This window comes from Panthera tigris, chromosome D4 (genome assembly GCF_018350195.1).
Source record: "Panthera tigris isolate Pti1 chromosome D4, P.tigris_Pti1_mat1.1, whole genome shotgun sequence".
Classification (NCBI taxonomy): domain Eukaryota; kingdom Metazoa; phylum Chordata; class Mammalia; order Carnivora; family Felidae; genus Panthera; species Panthera tigris.
In genome coordinates this window covers 71,808,873-71,829,127 of record NC_056672.1, presented here as the reverse complement: position 1 = coordinate 71,829,127, position 20,255 = coordinate 71,808,873, and the positions used below count along the sequence as shown (strand labels likewise).

General features: G+C 39.4%; 1 protein-coding gene across 11 annotated transcripts in view; it reads left to right on the top strand.

Annotated features, from left to right (window-relative positions):
* The window catches only part of SUSD1 (sushi domain containing 1), a 285,236-nt gene that overhangs the window by 55,606 nt on the left and 209,375 nt on the right, over positions 1-20,255 (top strand). For all 11 annotated transcript variants that reach the window (XR_006210619.1, XR_006210620.1, XR_006210618.1 and 8 more), the window contains exons 9-10: positions 11,900-12,009; positions 16,601-16,793. Coding sequence is in view for 8 of the 11 variants with exons in the window: in XM_042964612.1 (XP_042820546.1) it covers positions 11,900-12,009; positions 16,601-16,793 (303 nt within the window). In the remaining 3 variants the exon portion in view is untranslated. The remainder of the gene's footprint in view (positions 1-11,899; positions 12,010-16,600; positions 16,794-20,255) is intronic.

Sequence of the window (20,255 nt, the reverse complement as noted above, 5' to 3'; positions counted from 1 at the left end):
TAATACCCTTCACCTGTTTCATCACCTCCCTCCTCTCTGGTAACCGTCAGTTTGTTCCCTATACTTAGGAGTCTGTTTCTTGGTTTCTCTCTCTCTTTCCTTTTGTCATTTGTTTTGTTTCTTAAATTCTACAGATGAGTGAGATCATATAGTATTTGTGTTTTTCTGATTTATTTTACTTAGCATTACACTCTCTACCTCCATCCATGTCATTGCAAATGGCAAGATTTCATTCTTTTTTATGGTTGAATAATATTCCTCTGTGTGTGTGTGTGTGTGTGTGTGTGTGTGTGTGCGTGCGCGCATGTACGCATGCCACATCTTTATCCATTCATCAGTCAACAGATACTTGGGCTGCTTCCATGTCTTGGTATTGTAAATAATGTTGTGATAAACATAGGGTTGCATGTATCCCTTTGAATTGGTGTTTTTGTATTTTTGGGATAAAATACCCAATGATGTGATTACTGGGCCATAGGGGTAGTTCAGTGTTTAACTTTTTGAGGAACCTCCATACTGTTTTCCACAGTGGCTTCACCAGTTTGCATTCCTACCAACAGTGCATGAGCGTTCCTTTTTCTCCACATCCTCAGTAACACTTGTTTCTTGTTTTGTTGATATTAGCCATTCTGACAGGTGTGAGGTCATATGTCATTGTGGTTTTGATTTGTATTTCCCTGGCGATGAGTGATGTTGAGCATCTTTTCATCTATCTGTTGGCCAGCTGTATGTCTTCTTTGGAGAAATGTCTGTTAATGTCTTCTGCCCCTTTTTAAATTAATTGGGTTATTTGTTCTTTGGGTATTGAGTTGTATCAGTTTTTTATATATTTTGAATACTTTTTATTGGTATGTCATTTGTAGATATTTCTCCCATTCCGTTGGTTGCCTTTTAGTTTGGTTGATTGTTTGCTTTACTCTGCAGAGATTTTCATTTTGATGTAGTCCCAGTTTATTTTGTTTTTGTTTTCCTTGCCTTAGGAGACATATCTAGAAAAATGTTGCTATGGTCGATGTCAGAGAAATTACTGACTGTGCTTTCTTACAGGATTTTTGTGGTTTCAGGTCTCACATTTATTTAAAAAAAACTTTTTAAAATGTTTTTATTTATTTTTGAGACAGTGAGAGACAGAGCATGAACAGGGGAGGGTCAGAGAGGGAGACACAGAATCCGAAACAGGCTCCAGGCTCTGAGCTGTCAGCACAGAGCCTGACGCGGGGCTCGAACTCATGGACCATGAGATCATGCCCTGAGCCGAAGTCAGACACTTAACCGACTGAGCCACCCAGGCGCCCCAAGTCTCACATTTAGGTCTTTAATCCATTTTGAGTTTATTTTTGTGAATGTTGAAAGAGAGTGGTCCAGTTTCATTCTTTTGCTTGTTGCTGTCCAGTTTTCCCAACACCATTTATTGAATAGATTTTGCCCACTGCATATTGTTTCCTGCTTTGCCCAAGATTAATTAACCATATAATTATGGATTTATTTCTGAGTTTTCTGTTCTGTTCCATTGATCTATTTGCCTGTTTTTGTGCCAGTACCATAGTGTTTTGATCACTACAGCTTTGTAATAAAACTTGGAGTCTGGAATCATGATGCCTCCAGTTTTGTATTTCTTTTTCAAGATTTCTTTGGCTATTTGAGGTCTCTTCTGGTTCCATGCAAATTTTAGAATTGTTTGTTCTAATTCTGTAAAAAATGCTGTTGGTATTTTGATAGAGGTTACATTAAATCTGTAGATTGCTTTGGGTAGTACAGACATTTTAACAATGTTTGTTCTTTTTCTAAGTTTATTTATTTGTTTTGAGAGAGAGAGAGAGCAAGCACGAGCCAGTGGATGGGCAGAGAGAGAGGGGGAGAATCTCAAGCAGACTCTGTGCTGTCAGCTCAAAGCCCGACGTGGGGCTCAATCCCATGAACCATGAAATCATGACCTGAGTTGAAATCAAAAGTTGATGTTTGACTGCATCACCCAGGCACCCTACAATATTTGTTCCTTCAATCCATGACCATGGAATGTCTTTCCATTTATTTGTGTTATCATCAATTTTTTTTCATCAGGGTTTTATAGTTTTCTTTCACCTCTTTGGTTATGTTTAGTCCTAGGCATTTTATTGTCTTTGATGAAATTGTAAATATGATTGTTTTCTTAATTTGTCTTTCTGCTGCTTCATTATTGGTGCAAAAGATTTCTGTACGTTGATTTTGTATCCTGTGACTTTGCTGAATTTATCAGTTTCAGCGTTTTTAGGGTTTTCTATATGTAGTATCATGTCATCTGTAAATAGTGAAAGTTTTACTTCTTTGTTACCAATTTGGATGCCTTTTATTTCTTTTTGTTGTCTGATTGTTGTGGCTAGGACTTTAAGTATTATGTTGAATAAAAGTGTTGAGAGTGAACATCCTTATCTTGTTCTTGACATTAGGGGAAAAGCTCTCAGTGTTTCCCCATTAAGGATGATGTTAGCTGTGGGTTTTTCATACATGGCCTTCATTATGTTGAGGTATGTTCCCTCTAAACCTACTTTGCTCTGGTTTTTTTTTTTATCATGAGTAGATGTTGTACTTTGTCAAATACTTTTTCTGCATCTATTGAAATGATCATATGGTTCTTATACATTCTCTTATTGATGTGATGTATCATGTTGATTGATTTGTGAATATTGAGCCACTTTTGCATTCCAGGAATAAATCCCACTTGTTTGTGGTGAATGATTTTTTTTAATGCGTTGTTCAATTCATTTTGCTAGTATTTTCTTGAGGGTTTTTGCATCCATGTTCATCAGAGATATTGACCTGTAGTTCTCTTTCTTTTGTGGTGTCTTTATCTGGCTTTGGTATCAAGATGATACTGGCCTAATAGAATGAATTTGGAATTTTTCCTCCCTCTTCTATTTTTTGGAATAGTTTGAGAGGAATGGGTATTGACTCTTCTTTAAATGTTTAGTAGAATTCACCTGTGAAGCCATCTGGTCCTGGACTTTTGTTTGTTAGGAGTTTTTTGATTACTGATTTAATTTCTTGGCTGGTTATTGGTCTGTTCAAATTTTCTATTTATTCCTGTTTCAGTTTTGGTAGATTATATGTTTCTAGGAATGTATCCATTTCTTCTAGGTTGTCCAGTTTATTGACATATAGTTTTCCTAATATTCTCTTACAAGAGTTTGTATTTCTCTGGTGTTGGTTATTTCTTCTCTCTCATTTGTGGTTTTGTTTATTTGAGTCCTCTCTCTCTTTTTTTTTGGGCGGGGGGAAGGGTCTGGCTATAGGTTTATCAATTTTGTTGATCTTTACAAAGAACCAGCTTTCATTGTTCTGTTCTATTGTTTTTTGGTTTCTATGTCATTTACTTCTTCTACTCTAATCTTTATTACTTCCTTCTGGGTTTAGGTTTTGTTTGTTGCTCTTTTTCTAGCACCTTTAGGACTTAGGTTGTTTATGTGAGATTTTTCTTGCTTCTTGAGGTAGGACTGTATTATTATAATCGTGCCTCTTAGAATTGTTTTCCTGCATCCCAAAGATTTTGGGTCATTATGTTTTCATTTTTATTTATTTCCATGTAGTTTTTGTTTGATTTCTTGGTGGACCCATTCATTGTTTAGTAGTATGTTATTTGACCTCCATGTATTTGTACCCTTTCCAAATTTGTTTTTTGTGGTTGATTTCTCATTTCATAGCGCTGTGGTCAGAAAAGATGCATGGTACAGCTTCTATCATTTGTTGAGACTTGTTTTGTGGACTGTTATATGATCTGTTCTGGAGAATGTTCCATGTGCACTTGCAAAGAATGTGTATTCTGCTGTTTTAGGATGGAGTATTCTGAATATATCTGTTAAATCCATCTGTTCCAATGTATCATTCAAAGCCGCTTTTTCCTTGTTGATTTTCTGTATGAACGATCTGTCCATTGATGTAAGTGGGGTGTTAAAGTCCCCTCCTATTATTGTACTACTGTTGATTAGTTCCTTTATGTTTGTTATTAACTGGTTTATGTATTGAGTGCTTTCATGTTGGGTGCATAAATACTTACAATTGATCTATTGTCTTGTAGGAATGTCCCCTTTATTATTACAAAGTGTCCTTCTTTGTCTCTTTTTACAGTCTTTGTTTTAAAGTCTTTTTCCATTTTAAGTATTGCTACTTCAGCTTTCTTTTGACGTCTATTTGCGTGATAGATGTTTCTCCACCCCCTTGCTCTCAATCTGCAGGTGTCTATACGTCTGAAATGAGTCTCTTGTAGGCAGCATATAGATGGGTATTGTTTTTTAATCTCTTCTCTCACCCTATGTCTATCGATTGGAGCATTTAGTCCATTTACAATCAAAGTAATTATTGATAGATATGTATTTACTGACGTTTTGTTGTTTTATAGTTTTAGTTTTTCTAGGGAATAGGTCTTATTGAAAAGACTTCAAACTCATGTGTCATTATTTAGTCAAAATGACAGCTTGCTGTTCAGTGTCAGCTGTTTTTACTAATACCCAGTTACCTCTACAAGGTAATTTCTCTCCAAGAAAAAGATGGTCTGTAGGGTCAGACAGACGTGGTTTGCATTTTAACTCTGCATTGAAGAGTTTGGTGACCATGGCTGAGTATTTAAATGTCTCCAGATCTCTTTCCTCTGCCTGAAATTTTAAGTGGAATTGGATTAAATTTGCAAGTTAATCTAGTGAGAATTGGGTTATATGGAGGCATCCCAACTGGGAAAAAGTACATTTCTACATTTACTCAATATTACTTAAGTTTTATCTTTTCTGTTCATATATGCACTGTTGTAAAGATTTGCCATTCTCTTCCTTTAGATCCTGCACATTTGGTGATCTGATCTCATTATAAGCTTCATGCTAGTTCTCTTAAAATGAATTGGGAAGTCTTCCATATTTTTTATGCTCTAGAAAAGTTTGTATCACTTTGGAATTTTGCCTTCCTCTAAAGTTGGACACATTTTCTCTTGAGATCGTTAGGTTTTATCCCTTTTGGGAGATAATTCTTTGATAACTTTGTTAATTTCTGCTATGACTTTTTTAAAAAATCTGTTTATGTTTCCTATAATTTCTTCAATTTTTTTTTAATTTTTAAAAAAAGTTTAGTTTTTTATTAAAAAAAATTTTTTTTTTAGTTTATTTATTTTGAGAGAGAGAGAGAGAGAGAGAGAGAGAGAGAGGGAGGAAGCTCATGTGAAAGCAGGGAGAGGGGCAGAGAGAGAGAAGAGAGAGAATTCCAAACAGGCTCTGCATGCTGTCAGTGCAAAGCCTGAGGTGGGGCTTGAACCCATGAACCATGAGATCATGACCTTAGCTGAAATCAAGAGATGCTTAACTGACTGAGCCACCCAGGTGCCCCTATTTATTTTTGAGAGAGAGACAGAGAGTGCCAACGAGTAGGGAGGGGCAGAGAGAGAGGGAGATAGAGAATCCCAAGTATTCTTCATATTGTCAGCACAGAGCCTGACTCAGGGCTCGAACTCATGAACTGAACCATGAAATCATGACCTGAGTTGAAATCAAGAGTCGGACATGTAACTGACTGAGCCTCCCCAGCGCCCCCTTCAGTCAATTTTCATTATTTGTATTTTCCTAAAAGAGTATGGGTGAGATTTTAAGTATATCAGTGGAATGTCATGTGGAATATTTACTGACAATTCCTCTGGGGTTACAGGTTATATAACCCCAGGTTATTTTGATTCCTAATTTGGGTTTTCTCTCAAAAATTGATTAGCTTAGCTTGAGTTGTTTGTTTTATTACTGTTCCTTTCCCTGAAGAATAAACTCTTGGTTTTTTAAGTGTTTTTCTTTTTCTATGTCATTAATTTCTCCCCTTAGTTTTATTATTTCTTTCTCCTTGATTCTCTTAAGTTGGTTATATATTGTTCTATTAAGAAATTCTTCCACTGAATGTATAATTCAACATATTTCCATTTTTTCCTGTTTGAGCATAAAAGTCTTTAATGCTTCTGAACTTGAGCATTGGTAGAATTCCTTAGACACTGATACATATTCTCTTTATCCTTACTTTCTAGGCATGATATAATTGTGATTCTGATTTTCTCTTTGATTGATTTTCTCTTTGGTTGAAGAAATGTTTATGAGTGTGTTAATATATGTTCTCTTTATGTTTACTTTCAAAGCATTACATAATTGCTATTTTGATTTCCCCATTGACTGAAGGATTAATTATAAGTGAATTATACAAGTGGCAGGTTTTCTTTTTGTTTTTTTTTTAACATTTAACTTTGTTGTTAATTTCTAGTTTTATTACATTTTGGTATTTTGGGGGGGGGACTTATTGACATTTTCTTGGGGCTTATTATTTGGGAAAGTTTTGTGATAATGTTTGCTTGTGAGTAGAGTAAGATCTGGTCTTCAGTCAACTTTATTAATAAAGTTATTCAGATCTTCTATTTTTTGTTGTATTATTGGTTTTTGGTTACTTGGATCGCCATTTTTCTCAGTCTCTCTCAGAAATCCTAATTGTTTTCTTTCACACATTTTGATGTTCTGATATTTATGTCTTAATTGCAGAATCTAACTGTCATTAGTAATAAATGGCTTACTTTAACCTGTATAATATTTTTTGCCTTGGAATATAGTTTGCTAACAATATTGGTTTTCTTGATTTCTTTGTGTGTCTATTTGCATATGTTTTTGTTCACTGTTGTTCCTTTTTAATAAGAAAAATTTTAATTTTCGTGTAGTTAATGTACAGTGTTATATCAGTTTCAGGTGTACAATATAGTGATTCAGAAGTTCCATGCATGACTCAGTGTTCATCATGATTACTGTTTTTAAAAAAAATTTTAATGTTTTTAGTTTTTTTGAGAGAGAGAGAGAGAGACCGAGTGCAAACAGAGGAGGGGCAAAGAGAGAGGGAGACACAGAACCTGAAGCAGGCTCCAGGCTCTGAGCTGTCAGTACAGAGCCCTGTGCGGGGCTCAAACTTGTGAGCCACGAGATCATGACCTGAGCCAAAGTTGGACACTTAACTGACTGAGCCACCCAGGCGCTCACATGATTAGTGTACTCTTAATCCCCTTCACTTGTTTCTCCATTCCCATATTCTAAACACTTTTGTTCTTAAAAGCTGTCTGAATAACATTGCTGTAGATGTACTCTAGGAAGCAGCATATACTGTGAGCCTTCTTGAGAAAAGCTTTTTGTTTTTTTTTAATTGAATCTTTACAAACTTTTTTTTAATGTTTATATATTTATTTTGAGAGAAAGAGATAGAGCATGAGCAGGGGAAGGGCAGAGAGGGAGACAGAAGTCTGAAGCAGGCTCTGCACTGACAGCAGAGGGCCCGATGCAGGGCTCAAACCCACGAATCATGAGATCATGACCTGAGCGGAAGTCAGACACTTAACTAGCTGAGCCACCCAGGCACCTTGAGAAGAGTTTTGTTTTTAAGTAGATAAGTTAAGCAATTTATTTACATTTAGTGTTCTTTGTAATATGATTTTCTTCTTCTGTCATCTTAATTTTTTTTTCTTTTTTATGTTGCTTTGCTATGTCCATTGTTTTCTATCTTTTTGCTACATAAATTTCTTTTTCAGTGATTCAGAGAGTGTAGATTTTGTTTTTATTCTATGTTGTACATTAAAAAACAAACAAAATCCTATTTGAATGTATATTTTTCTGATTACCAGTGTTCTGAAATAATGTTAATTTCTTCCTGAATAAAGAATTTAGCATTCTGTACTTCCTTTTTTTCCTTCCCCTCTTGCTTCCCTTATGTTATTGGCTTAGTACAGCATTTTACTGCCAGCTTCTTATTTTTAATCATTTTAAACATGTATCTTTGTTTATTTTTTAAAAGTTTTTTTTTTTTTAATTTATTACTTATTTTTGAGAAAGACAGAGAGAGTGCAAGCAGGGGGCAGAGAGAGAGGGAGAATCTCAAGCAGGCCCTGTGCCATCCGCTCAGAGCCTAATGTGGGCTTGCACTCACCAACCGTGAGATCATGACCTGAGCCAAAGTTGGACACTCAGCCGACTGACCCACCCAGGCGCCCTGGCCTTCACTATTTCTTTTTTCTTTTCTTTTTCTTTTTCTTTTTTTTTTTTTTTTTGCCTTCACTATTTCTAATGCACTTTAAATTCTGTTGTTGGACTTGCATTTCCTTTTGTTTCTTGTCTCATCTAGTTCCTTTTTTTTTTTTTTTTTAAGTAAGGTCTAGGTCCAACATGGGGCTTGAACTCAACAACCCCCTAGATCGAGAGTCACATGCCCTACAGACTGAGCCAGCCATGTTTTCTTTTTCTTTTTGCCTCTCAACCAATTTCCTTTCTGCTATTGCATTCTCTTATTAACTCATCCTTTATCCCATTTTAATCTATCTTTAAAATTTTTTTACTGAAGGTACAAAACAGATGTTGCCTAATTATACTATTACTTTGCTCAATATTTTAAAACTTTTATTTATTTATTTTTAAAATATTTATTTATTTTTGAGAGAGAGAGAGAGAGCGCGCGCAACTGCAAGAGGAGAAGGGCAGAGAGAGAGCGAGAGAGAATCCTAAGCAGAGCCTGATGCAGGGCTTGATCTCATGAACTACAAGATCATCAGTGAGCTAAAATCAAGAGTCAGATGCTTAACTGACTGAGCCACCCAAGCAATCCAATTGTTTTTCAAAGAATATTTATTCTTTGCCTCTTTGTAGAATTGTTTCACAGGCTTTTTTTTTTTTCTAGATTACTTATTTTTCTAGATTACTTCTAGATTATTTTCTAGATTATTTCTAGATTACTTATTTTTTTCTAGATTACAATAAGTAATCTTGTTACTTTATTACAATAAGTAGTAAAAGTTTTATCTAGGTCTGATATTTCCCTCATAATAAAATGGATGGCATTCTCTCTCATTTTGCTTTTTATTGGATGATATTAGTGTGTGCTTTTGTCACATCTCATCTTGAAGGATTTGCTGCTGATTGGATAATCCAGCATCCTTCAGGAAACAACTAGCTGTGAGAAAGCCCACTGGCTTGAGCTTTATTTCTGAGCACTTTGCTGTCTTGATTAGTGAAACTGGTGCTCTCGGACAGTGTCCGTTGTCCGACTTCATTGTGATGCTGTGGTCTACGGAGGCAGGAGAGCACTGAGTCCCTCCTTCGGCCAACACAGGCTCTCTGTCAGGTGGGCCCTCCAGGTCCCTGGGCCTCCGTGTAGAAGTCGTTCCATGTCACTGGTCTCCAGTATGCTAAGGAAGGACTATTATTATTATTACTACTACTAGTAGTTGTAATAGTAGTATATATTACTTTTTACCCTGGCTGCCTGTCAGCATTGCCTGGTGAATTAAAACAAAATACAGATGTGTATTCACACCTCAGATCTGTGTCTGGGCCATTCTGATGTTCAGATAGGATCAGGAACTACGAGGCTCAATTGTTCCAAGTGGAGCATCCATCACTTATGTGTCCTGTTGCTGTCCTTACTTCTAGCCCCTACCTCTGTGGGCACCAGTTTCTCCTCCAGTTCCTTCCTTGAACACTTTGAGGCCATGCCCCTTTGCTTGATGGCAAAGGCACATAGTAGCTCTCGGTATCTTCCTTTCATCTGGTCTCTTCCGCACGGTGCTAAGCAGAAACATCTTCATGTTTATGCCTTGTGTATGTCAACCCACCCTTCTTTCTAACCCAGATGCAAATTTTGACCCATTTTTACTATTCTCAGTCACTTCTGTCAGGACTGGGGGTGGGAAGTGAGAGCCAGATGCCTTTGTTCACATTGCCATCTTCCCCTGAATTCAGACTATGATGGCTGTGAGTGAGAAATCCTACTGAGCTGGGAACTATGCAGGCAGTACTTCTATTTTATGTTCCGTTTGTGAACAGACATATACTGTGTGTGGTAGTCCTTACAGACATGTATTTGGTGTGCCTCAAAATCATGCACACATGTAGCAATTTTTGCTTCTGATGTCCTTATTAAATCTTTAAAAGGATCTTATAAAATCTTTAAATCTGAGCCTGGGTGGCTCAGTGGGTTAAGTGTCCAACTCTCGATTTGAGCTCAGGTCATCATCTCATCATGGGTTGTGAGTTTGAGCCCTGTGTCGGGCTGTGCACTGACAGCGAGGAGCCTGCTTGGGATTCTCTCTCTCCCTCTTTCTCTGACCTTCCCCTGCTCAAGCTCCCTCTCTTCCTCAAAAATAAATAAATAAATAGGGGCGTTTGGGTGGCTCAGTTGGTTAAGCGTCCAACTTCAGCTCAGGTCATGATCTCACAGTTTGTGAGTTTGAGCCCCGCATCAGATACTGCTGCCGGCACAGAGCCTGCTTCGAATCTTCTCTCCCCCCCACCCCACTCTCTGCCCCTCCCCGTCTTGTGCACTCTGGCTCTCTAAAAATAAATAAACTTTTTGAAAAAAATAAATAACAGCTAAAAAGTTGTGAAGATAAAGGGGAGAACAAGTGATAGATAGGTCTTCGAATTGTCTCTCATAACCATAGTTTTACATTTTCCAATTATAGCTAAGAATATTTTCTCCCAGCTAATTGCCTTGTGTTGCATGTGTGAGTGATGTCTAAAATGCTGTGGGCAATTTTGATTTTGAATAATTTGTTGTCATTATTACTTCTTAGGTAGCAGAGACTCCCATGGGAGAAATGTAGTTTTCTAGGTAGTTATAAAAAGCCTCTTCTTTCTGATAGACATTTAAATTTTTTCTCATTTGACAAAAATGTACTGGCTTGTTAGGAAACTTTCTTTTCCTTGCAAATTAGCCATGGTATTCCTAGACATTCTGTAAGGTGTTTTTTTGTTTTTGTTTTTTGTTTTGAGAGAGTGAGGGAGAACACATAAATGGGGTAGAGGGGCAGAGGGGGAGAGAGGGAATCTTAAGCAGGCTCCACACTCAGCACAGAGCCGGACATGGGGCTTGATCCCATGACTCTGGGATCATGACCTGAGCCAAAATCAGGAGTCAGATGCTCAACCGACTGAGCCACTCAGGTGTCCCTGTGAGTTTTTTACTCATTAGTAACAAACCTCTTCACTCTCAATGACACGTGAAGAAACTAGAACATTGAAGGAATAAATTAGACTGGAGGAGGTATGAAATTACTTTTTTTTTTTTTTTTAAACCAGCAGTTGAAATAAGTCTGCTCTCTGATTATGTTACTGCCTTAGTTTTCTGAGTAGCTCTTGAAATACTGCCTGCTATGAAGCAAACATCTTGCCTGGCCATCTACTTTCTGATCATCTTCTAGGTAGGAAGCCCCCACTCTGAGAGTTCTAATCCATGCTCTTTGACTTTTATTGATCTTTTCCTTATTCTCAGACTTTCTAGCTTTTGACACATTTCCCTCCATGACATTTTACATATGGACTATCCAAGTGATATCCAACTTTCTAAAAGTATCACAGCTTTATTAGATTACATTGATTAATTTTTTTAATGTGTGTTTATTTATTTTGAGAGAGAAAGAGAGCAAGCAGGAGAGGGGCAGATAGAGAAGGGGAGAGAGGATCCCAAGTAGGCTCCTCCCTGTCAGCACAGAGCCCGACATGAGGTTTGATCTTTCATGGACTGTGAGACCATAACCTGAGCTGAAATCAAGAGTGAGACGCTTGACTGAGCCAATGAGGGGCCCCCTATTAGTTTACATGGATTTTTAAATATGAATTATTTCATCTGATTCTCTCAATAGCCTGTGATGTAAGAAAAAGCAAGTCAGATTACTGGATTTCACAAAGAAGGACACTGAGGTTTGGAGGGCTTAAGTGACTTAGCTAAGGTCATGCAATTAAGAAGTTGTGGAGCCAGGACTTGAAGCCAAATGTGATACCCTTGCTGTTAAACACCCTGTTGGCTTTTATAAGGTGTCAGTTTCAAACGTTACTTAGCCAAGATATGTTTTGCTAAGATATACAACCTGTCCACATGTCTTATCTTTTAGAAGATGATCTCTCAGAAGATGATGCAACTTTCAATATTTCAATATTCAGCGAAGCTTGTTTGAAACTGAGCAGGGGCCCTAGGAAAGCTGGATCAGAACAAACGTACCAAGTAAGAAGATCTCTCATGCTGTCTGTCAAAGTACTGTGTCACTTAAAAATTTGGGTGCTCTCCAAGTGAGGATCCAAAGTATTTAAAAACACTGATAGAATGAATGTCTAGACAGTTTGATTTTTGTCGCTAGAGATGGATATGAGATGTGAGATGGATGCCAAGTGAGGGGTTAAATTGGAGGAAGACACCGTATTTGGTGACTTGCTATCGGTTTCCCTGTCTGGTATTTCACATGTGTATGTTTTATTATTTTATGCATTTTATAATTACAGCTTATTTTATCATCAAATTCATACTTGCAGATCTTTAAGAAACTCATTGCATGGCTATTGGTCCCCATTTAACTTGACTTTTTAAAAGTCAACACATCTCAAAATTATAAATAAACTCAGGTAGGAACTGAGAGTTTTTATTTTATGTCATTTTTAGTGCCTCGCAAGTCATTTGGCACAGTAGACTAAGTATTAAATTAAAGTTAATTAATTCATTAGCCATTTACCAAAACAATATAATGTATCAGTCACACTAAGGTAAAGTGGTTTTTGTTTTTTTTTTTTTTTAATATTTATTTTTGAGAGAGAGAGCACGAGCGAGTGAGTAAGCATGAGAGGGGGAGGGGCAGAGAGGGAGGGAGACACAGAATCTGAAGCAGGCTCCAGGCTCAGAGCTGTCAGCACAGAGCCCAATGCGGGGCTCGAATTCACGAACTGCAAGATCATGACCTGAGCCCAAGTCAGATGCTTGACCGACTGAGCCACCCAGGCAACAACCCCCCCCGTTTTTAAACATTTTTTTTTAACCCACAATGATGTGGGATAAAGGTGAAGAAGGACACTGTGGGCAAGTAGAGTAGCATATTGAGTTTTAGGGAACATGGTTCTCTTAGGGAACAAAGAAAGCAAGGGAGAATAGCAAGAGATGAGGCAAAAACCTAAGCAGTGGCTAGATCGTGAACAGCCCTGTAATTTGGAGTTTGGATCTTATTTTGATGTCTCTGTGGAGTCACTGAAGGATTTTAAACTGGTGAACAAAATATTCATATTTTTATATTAGGAAGAATACAGGGGCTAGAAACATATTCAAGTACCTAAATAAAATTAACATTAATTTAAGATACAGATGATGTCAAAAAATCAGTGTAGGGCCTCCTGGGTGGCTCAATCGGTTGAGCTTCCGACTCCTGATTTTGTTTCAGGTCATGATCCCAGGGTCGTGGGATTGAGCCCTGGGTTGGGCTCCACACTGAGCGAGGGGCCTGCTTGAGATTCTCTGTCTCTCTCTCTCTCTCTCTCTCTGCCCCTCTACCCTGCTCATGCACTCTCTCTCAAAACAACAACAACAAAAAACGCCAAACCAACCCCCCACCCAATAAAGGCAGTTTGCAAAGACAGTATAGAATATATATGTATCATAAAAATGCAAATGAACACCTGTTAGTGTAAGCCAAAAAAGAAAAACAAATTAAGCCATGAGACACCATGATTCTTCTTTGAGCATAGAATACTGTTCTCCACAGCTGCTGGCCACTGAAACTGTCATGACTTTTCCAGAATAGTTATTTGTTAGCATCTATCAGTAAATTTTTGAAAATGGACTGTAATTAATTATGCAGACATATACAGAAAGATTACGCTGTTCTCTGAAGCTTTATTTATAATAGGGGAAATTGGAAACAACTTAAATGTTCATCAGTAGGGATTTGGTTAAGTAGAGAATCATACATTCATCTGTTAGACCACTATGCAGACATGAAATAGGTTCTGCCTCACACTGGACAGCATTTGCTACTGGAGACCCTCTCAGTCTCTCCCTCCCAGGATTCCTTTCCTCTGCCTGTCCCTTAAATCTGATTACCCTCAAGGTTGTTCCTTGCCCATTCTCTCGTCATTCTGTACCCCACTTTGAGCCATCTTATCCAATCTCTTTATTTCCTTCACTGTCTCCATGCTGGTAAGTCCTAAATCGGTTTCTTCAGACCTCATTCGTTCTATAAGCTCTAAGCTCCGTACTCCCTGATTAGCTTCTTGTGTTCTTTTGCATTGTGTCTTCATGTATGTGACCCTCCTACTAGCAGTGTCCTTCCTTCCCTTATCCTACCTGACTGCTTCCTATTTATCCTCAAGGCTCAGCTCAGTCAGCAACCCTGGTGGGACACCTTCGCTGACTTCCTGTCCCAAATGCTGTTCCTGATCTCTGAATAGTTTTTCCTACCCCCTAACTCACTTGGTTAATGCTAATTTCTCCTCTGGTCCATAATTAAGATAGGGAAGCTTTTCCCCATCCCTAAAGAGGAGGATGAGGTGTTCCTCCTGAGTGCTCCTACAGCCTCATGTATTATAGCATTTCTCCCTCAGTGTTTAAAAAAGTTCTTTTTAAATGTTTATTTATTTGAGAGAGAGAGAGAGAGAGAGAGAGAGAGAGAGAGAGAGAGAGAGAGAGAGAGAATCCCAAGCAGACTTCACTGTCAGTGCAGATAGAGCCTGATGTGGGGCTCGAACTCACAAACCCTGAGATCATGACCTGAGCCAGAGTCAAGAGAAAAGATGCTCAACTGACTGAGCCACCCAGGTGCCCCCTCCCTGGGTATTTTGTTTGCCTAGATAGTCATCTGTGAGTTCCTTGAGGTTAGGACCTTATCTTATTTGCCATTGTATACCCAATGCTGTATGCTCTGTATATCTATTTAGAGAATGAATTAATGACAAAGTCTTTACAATATATGTTAAAAAAACTTTTTTTTAACCATTTATTCATTTTTTGATAGAGTGTGAGTGGGGGAGGAGCAGAGAGAGAGACACACACAGACAGAATCCAAAACAAGCTCCAGGCTCTGAACTGACAGCACAGAGCCCAACGTGGGGCTTGAACTCACAGACCATGAGATCATGACCTGAGCTGAAGTCGGACGCCCAACCGACTGAGCCACCCAGGCGCCCCTACAATATATTTTTAAATAAAATAACTTCAGTATAGAATCATGCATGCAGTGTGATTCAAATTTGTAAACAGAAAGTAATTTTTTGTCTGTAGACTAAACCACGTGGAGTTTAGGATGAGACTGTGTAGAAATGCAGCCTCCATAGTTGTGAGGTCTTCTCCAGCAGCCTGAATGTAGAACTGGTGAAGTCAAGTGTCTGGATTGACCCACTGTGTTTTGCATTTTCTAGAATGAGTAGAATTGAGAACCAATGGGCAAGGGGATTGAGGGTACTGGACAAGAGAATAATTGAAGTGATAGACAGTGGTACCTGAGAGAGTTGGGGAAGACGAGGACTGGGGTGGTAGAATATTGGTAGAAGATCTTGAGTGAGGAAATCTTGGGGGAAGAAATCTCTCTCTTGAGAGAGATGAGGAATAATGGGCAAGTGGTTCAGAAAGATAGGGGCTTGTGAGATCTTGGAGCAACTCAGCGTGACACAGTCTGGGATGTGGCCATGGATATGAGTAGCTAATGTGGAGTGAAGGAACTTTATAACATTGAGCTCAAGGAACTCTGAGGCCAAGTTTTGATGGCTTATTTATAAGGATCTTTAAGTTACCGAAGATAATGGTAGGAATTGAGGAGAGAGGAATCTCCCAAAGCGCCTGGTGTCAGGGTCTTGGATGACTATGGAAGATTGGCAAGGAATGAGGAGGGATGGGGGGTGGTATAGCCAGTGACATGAGCATCAAAGGAAATACTAAACACAAAGATGACCAGCTGTAGCACACTGACTGATCAAGGGTTTATCATATTACTTCTGGGACCTTCACATATTTTTTTCCTCTTAAATCCCTATATTATACATGCATCTTGGGTTGGCAGTGGGTAGGGTATTATTGGGTTAACAGCGTGCATGATGAATCCATGAACCAAACACTCTTTTATCAGAGCTCTAATAGGAAGGACCAAGTGAAGGACCATTGAACAGTTGCTTTGAATGCATAATTTGGAGGAGTCCTCATAAAGTTAAAAAATTCTATTTTGTGAAGCTTGTCGATGGATTCTTTATGAATGAAAATAAAAGAATTTTGCCCAATAGCTCCAGTGCAGTCTTGTAAAGTATTTTTTTTTTTTAATTTTAAAGTATTTTTAAAAATGTTTTTAAGTTTATTCATTCATTTTGAGAGAGAAATCATGAGCGGGATTGGGGCAGAGACAGAGGGAGAGAGAGAGAATCCCAAGCAGGTTCTGAGCATGGAGTCCAATGAGGGGCTTGAACCCACAAACCCACTGTCAGATAATGACTTGAGCTGAAGTCAGACACTCAATTGACTGAGCCACCCAGGTGCCCCTCCGGTGCAATCTTCTTTACCTGGGAGGATATCAATGGATTACCTTAGGGTAGCCTATGTTTTGTTCATATGAGATGCAGTTATGCATTTTAAGCTCTGCCCTATAGCTGGTTGAGGGGGACGTTGAATAGGATAGGTAAGGTAGCTTTGTAAAGTCCATCCTGGTTTAGTTCGCTATGGTATTAAAAATGATTCTAAGTGGGTGAAGACTAATAGAATGAACTTCTTGCTTTATCTCCATTTTGCTTATAGTCTAGATATCTGCAAGCCAACAGGAAATTTAATGCAACACTTTATTTTAATCTCATGACAGTTTAAAGTTCTGGGTCAGAGGTGGTATCTGAATAATTTTTATCATGCCACATCATTTAACTTCACAACGAGGGAACAAGCTCCAGTAGTGTGTTTAGACCTGTACCCAGCAGCGGATTACACAGTGAATATCACTCTACTGGGATCTTCTGAGCAGCACTCAGTGCAAATAACAATGACAACTGCACCAGCAGGTGGGTGTGTGTGTCTTTCTGTTTTGTGGCTCAGGACAAGAGAAATATGTGAATTACACAATGTTGGGAATGCTCATCTGGGAGGCAAGAGACTTGGGTTCTGTTTCTAATGACCACCAACTTTTTCTGGGCTTCAGAGTGCCTGAATCTTACCACCTACTCCCTTCCCCACAGGGGTTCTGGCTCCTAGAGGGTACAGATCAGGAATGGACTGTGTTATTTAGGGCTCTCTGACAGTGATGGATTGAAAATACCTGTAAGGTCTACTGTCTTTTACCCAAACTTGAAGATAGCTGAGCTCCAAGGGTAGACCATATGGACAACTAGAACCAAATTCCAGGAGATCATGAATGTGAGCCGGGACAAAGAGGCCTTATGACTAGACTGTGTATGAGCGTATGAACCCGACATAGAGAGCAGTGGCCTAATGAAGGTCAGGCTTCTTAGGGAAGGGCCATGTGGCCTTGTGAGGAAGCCAGATAAAGGCCAGCTGTGTCAACTGCACAGCTCTCACTAGTGGGGAGGGTCACAGAATTGTTTTGTTCTTTAATCCATTGGGTTTAACAAATTGATGGGTGGAGAGGCTGCCACCTTTGAAGGAATGCAGTTGAATAGGGTAGATCCTGCCCCTACCTTCCTGATACTTCTCTCCCAGACTAACCATTGTTCTGAGGGAAGAAAAGCAGAATTATGTGATGGTTGTCTAACATTGTGAACTTACTAAATGTCACTAAATTGTACACTTGAAAGTGGTTAATTTCATGTTGTGTGAACTGTACCTCCATTAAAAAAATTTTTTTTTTTAAATTTATTTTGAGAGAGAGAGAGAGAGAGAGAGAGAGAGCTAGAGAGTGAGGAAGGGGCAGAGGGAGAGGGAGAGAGAGAATCCCAAGCAGGCTCCGGTGGTGACAGCACAGAGCCTGATGCAGGGCTCGATCCCACTAACCGTGAGATCATGACCTGAGCCAAGCTCAAGAGTTGGATGCTTAACTGACTGAGCCATCCAGGCACCCCATTATTCCCATTTCATAGACAAAGATCATGAGGCGCAGAGAAGTTAAACAATTTGTCCAAGACCACAAACCTAGTGATTTGAACACAGCAGTCTGGCTCCAGGGCCCTCATTCTTAACCAGAAATTCCACTGTTTCTCACTAATTATTTAGTTATTCTTTTTTTTTTTTAACGTTTATTTATTTTTGAGACAGAGACAGAACATTAACAGGGGAGGGGCAGAGAGAGAGGGAGACACAGAATCGGAAACAGGCTCCAGGCTCTGAGCCATCAGCCCAGAGCCCGACGCGGGGCTCGAACTCACAGACCGTGAGATCGTGACCTGAGCTGAAGTCGGACGCTTAACCAACTGAGCCACCCAGGGTCCCCTAGTTATTCAAAAGAAAAAAGCAAAATTATGCTCTATGAACCCAGTGCATAGTCAGTCCAGACCCACCTTACTTTTTGCCAAGCTTGGACCGTGAACAAAAACTTCCAATGATGCATAAATGCATTCATTTAATGCATGTTTATTTCTTACCTACTATGTGTCAGGCAGGTTCTAATAGCTGACATCATAGCAGCGATAAAACAGTCCCAGCTGTCATGGAGTGGGAGTCAGGAGGTCAGGATAGTGAGAGATAAACAAGTAAGGAAATAAATCAGATGTTAAGTGGGGCTTAGTGTTAAAATGAATAAAGCATGGCAAAGGGAGTGACAATGAATGGTCAGGGAAGGCCTCTATTATAAAGTGACATTTAAGCACAGATCTGGAGGAAGTGAGGGAGTAAGCCATGCATAAGGAGGACGCCAAGTGACAAAGTCTTGAGAGAGGCATGTCCTTGACATGTTCTAGGAACATCAAGGAAGCTAATATGGCTGGAGCAGGGTGAGCTGGAGAAAGTGGTAAGAGGTGAGGTCTAAACTGTAGCCTTAATATAATCAGGGTCCCATGGTGTCAAATTCAGAAAGTAAGTCCATTGTTACCTTCTCCTTACAAGGTGGATCCCAAATTACCGTTGGTAAGTATAATCTAGCACGTGATCTTTCAGCCTCTATAGGTTCCCAAGCAATTTGGAGTCTACCACTTGTGAATTTGAACTTAGTTTGGGAAATGGTCTCTTCTCATAAAGTTACTTGGATTCTGACAGTAGTCTTGCCATATGTTTTTGTGGGGAGGGAAATCCTCTTCTGTGGAAAATTTTAGAACTTTGCCACGGTGGCTCCAGGTCTTTCTTGGTGCCCACCTCAAGTATTTAGCACCTTTTCATTTTCATGTCTCCTTCAGGCCCTGTTTCTATCCATTGCTGAAGATCTTTATCTCTAGTGAAGGATCCTCCCTGCTTTGTGGGAAGAGTACCCCACAGTATAGTGGGAGGAATAGTAGGAAAGTCTTCAAATGAATTGCACTGTCTTGCATGCCTCCTTCACCGTTGCAGTTTCCTGCCCTTTTCTCTCAATTTCTCTTTCCCCAGAAAGATCTTGAGAATCGTTTTAGTTCTGAGCTCCTGGGGTTCGTATTACTGAATGCCTTGCCTCTGAGTGCTGCTTCGTGGTTAGGAGTTTTTGCATTTGTCGCCTGGAGAATTATCCTCAGCTGATCCTTGAGCTGCTTTGAGTTTCTGGAACTTGTGCTTTCACTGGTCTAATGAGGTCCAGGAAGTGCCCTAGGTTAGTGGTGTTCACCCAGGCCCCACCTTTCCTTAGAACTGACTTTTTAAAGACTCAGCCGCCTGCACTTCCTTAATGGGCACTGCAGCAGCCCTTCCGGCCACCAGTTCCTTTTCTGCAGGGGGTAAGCCTCCAGCATCAGTTCCCTCTGATGATGCCCACTGTAGGCTTTCAACCTGCTTTTTCCCACTTCTCTATCCCCAGGTCTGGCCAATTCCTTTTGCTAGTTGTTAGTACTTTCCTTCCCTATATTTCCCTTTTGTTTTCACATTTAGATTTTTGTTCTACTGACATACTACTTTGGATTTGGCCAGTGAAGTCTCCATTGAGAGAGAATGATGCCAGAGAGTTCTGGATCTGCCAGCATCATTCCGTGCTCAAATAAATCCTGCTCACCTTTAATGTCATTAGGAGGTACATATTTCTGTTCAGTGCAACCTATAACCCAGGCCTGGGTCTGATCAACTGTCCTTCTCCCTGGATCCTCCCTAGTGCACCTGTTTTTCTGTTCCTTCTTCCTCAAGTTCTAATTCCTTGCACTGCCCAGGCAGGTGTCCGTAGAGCCTGTGCTATACCTGCTGTTCCAGCTACATGAACAATGAATGCTACTTGAAACTAATTTAATAGTGCATGAAAAATTCACTGATTTTTCTAGTCATTCTCTTCTTTTACAAAAAATTTTTTTTGAATATTTTTTTACGTTTGAGAGAGAGAGAAAGCTGGGGAGGGGCAGAGAGAGAGGGAGACACAGAATCTGAAGCAGGCTCCAGGCTCTGAGCTGTCAGTACAGAGCCCAATG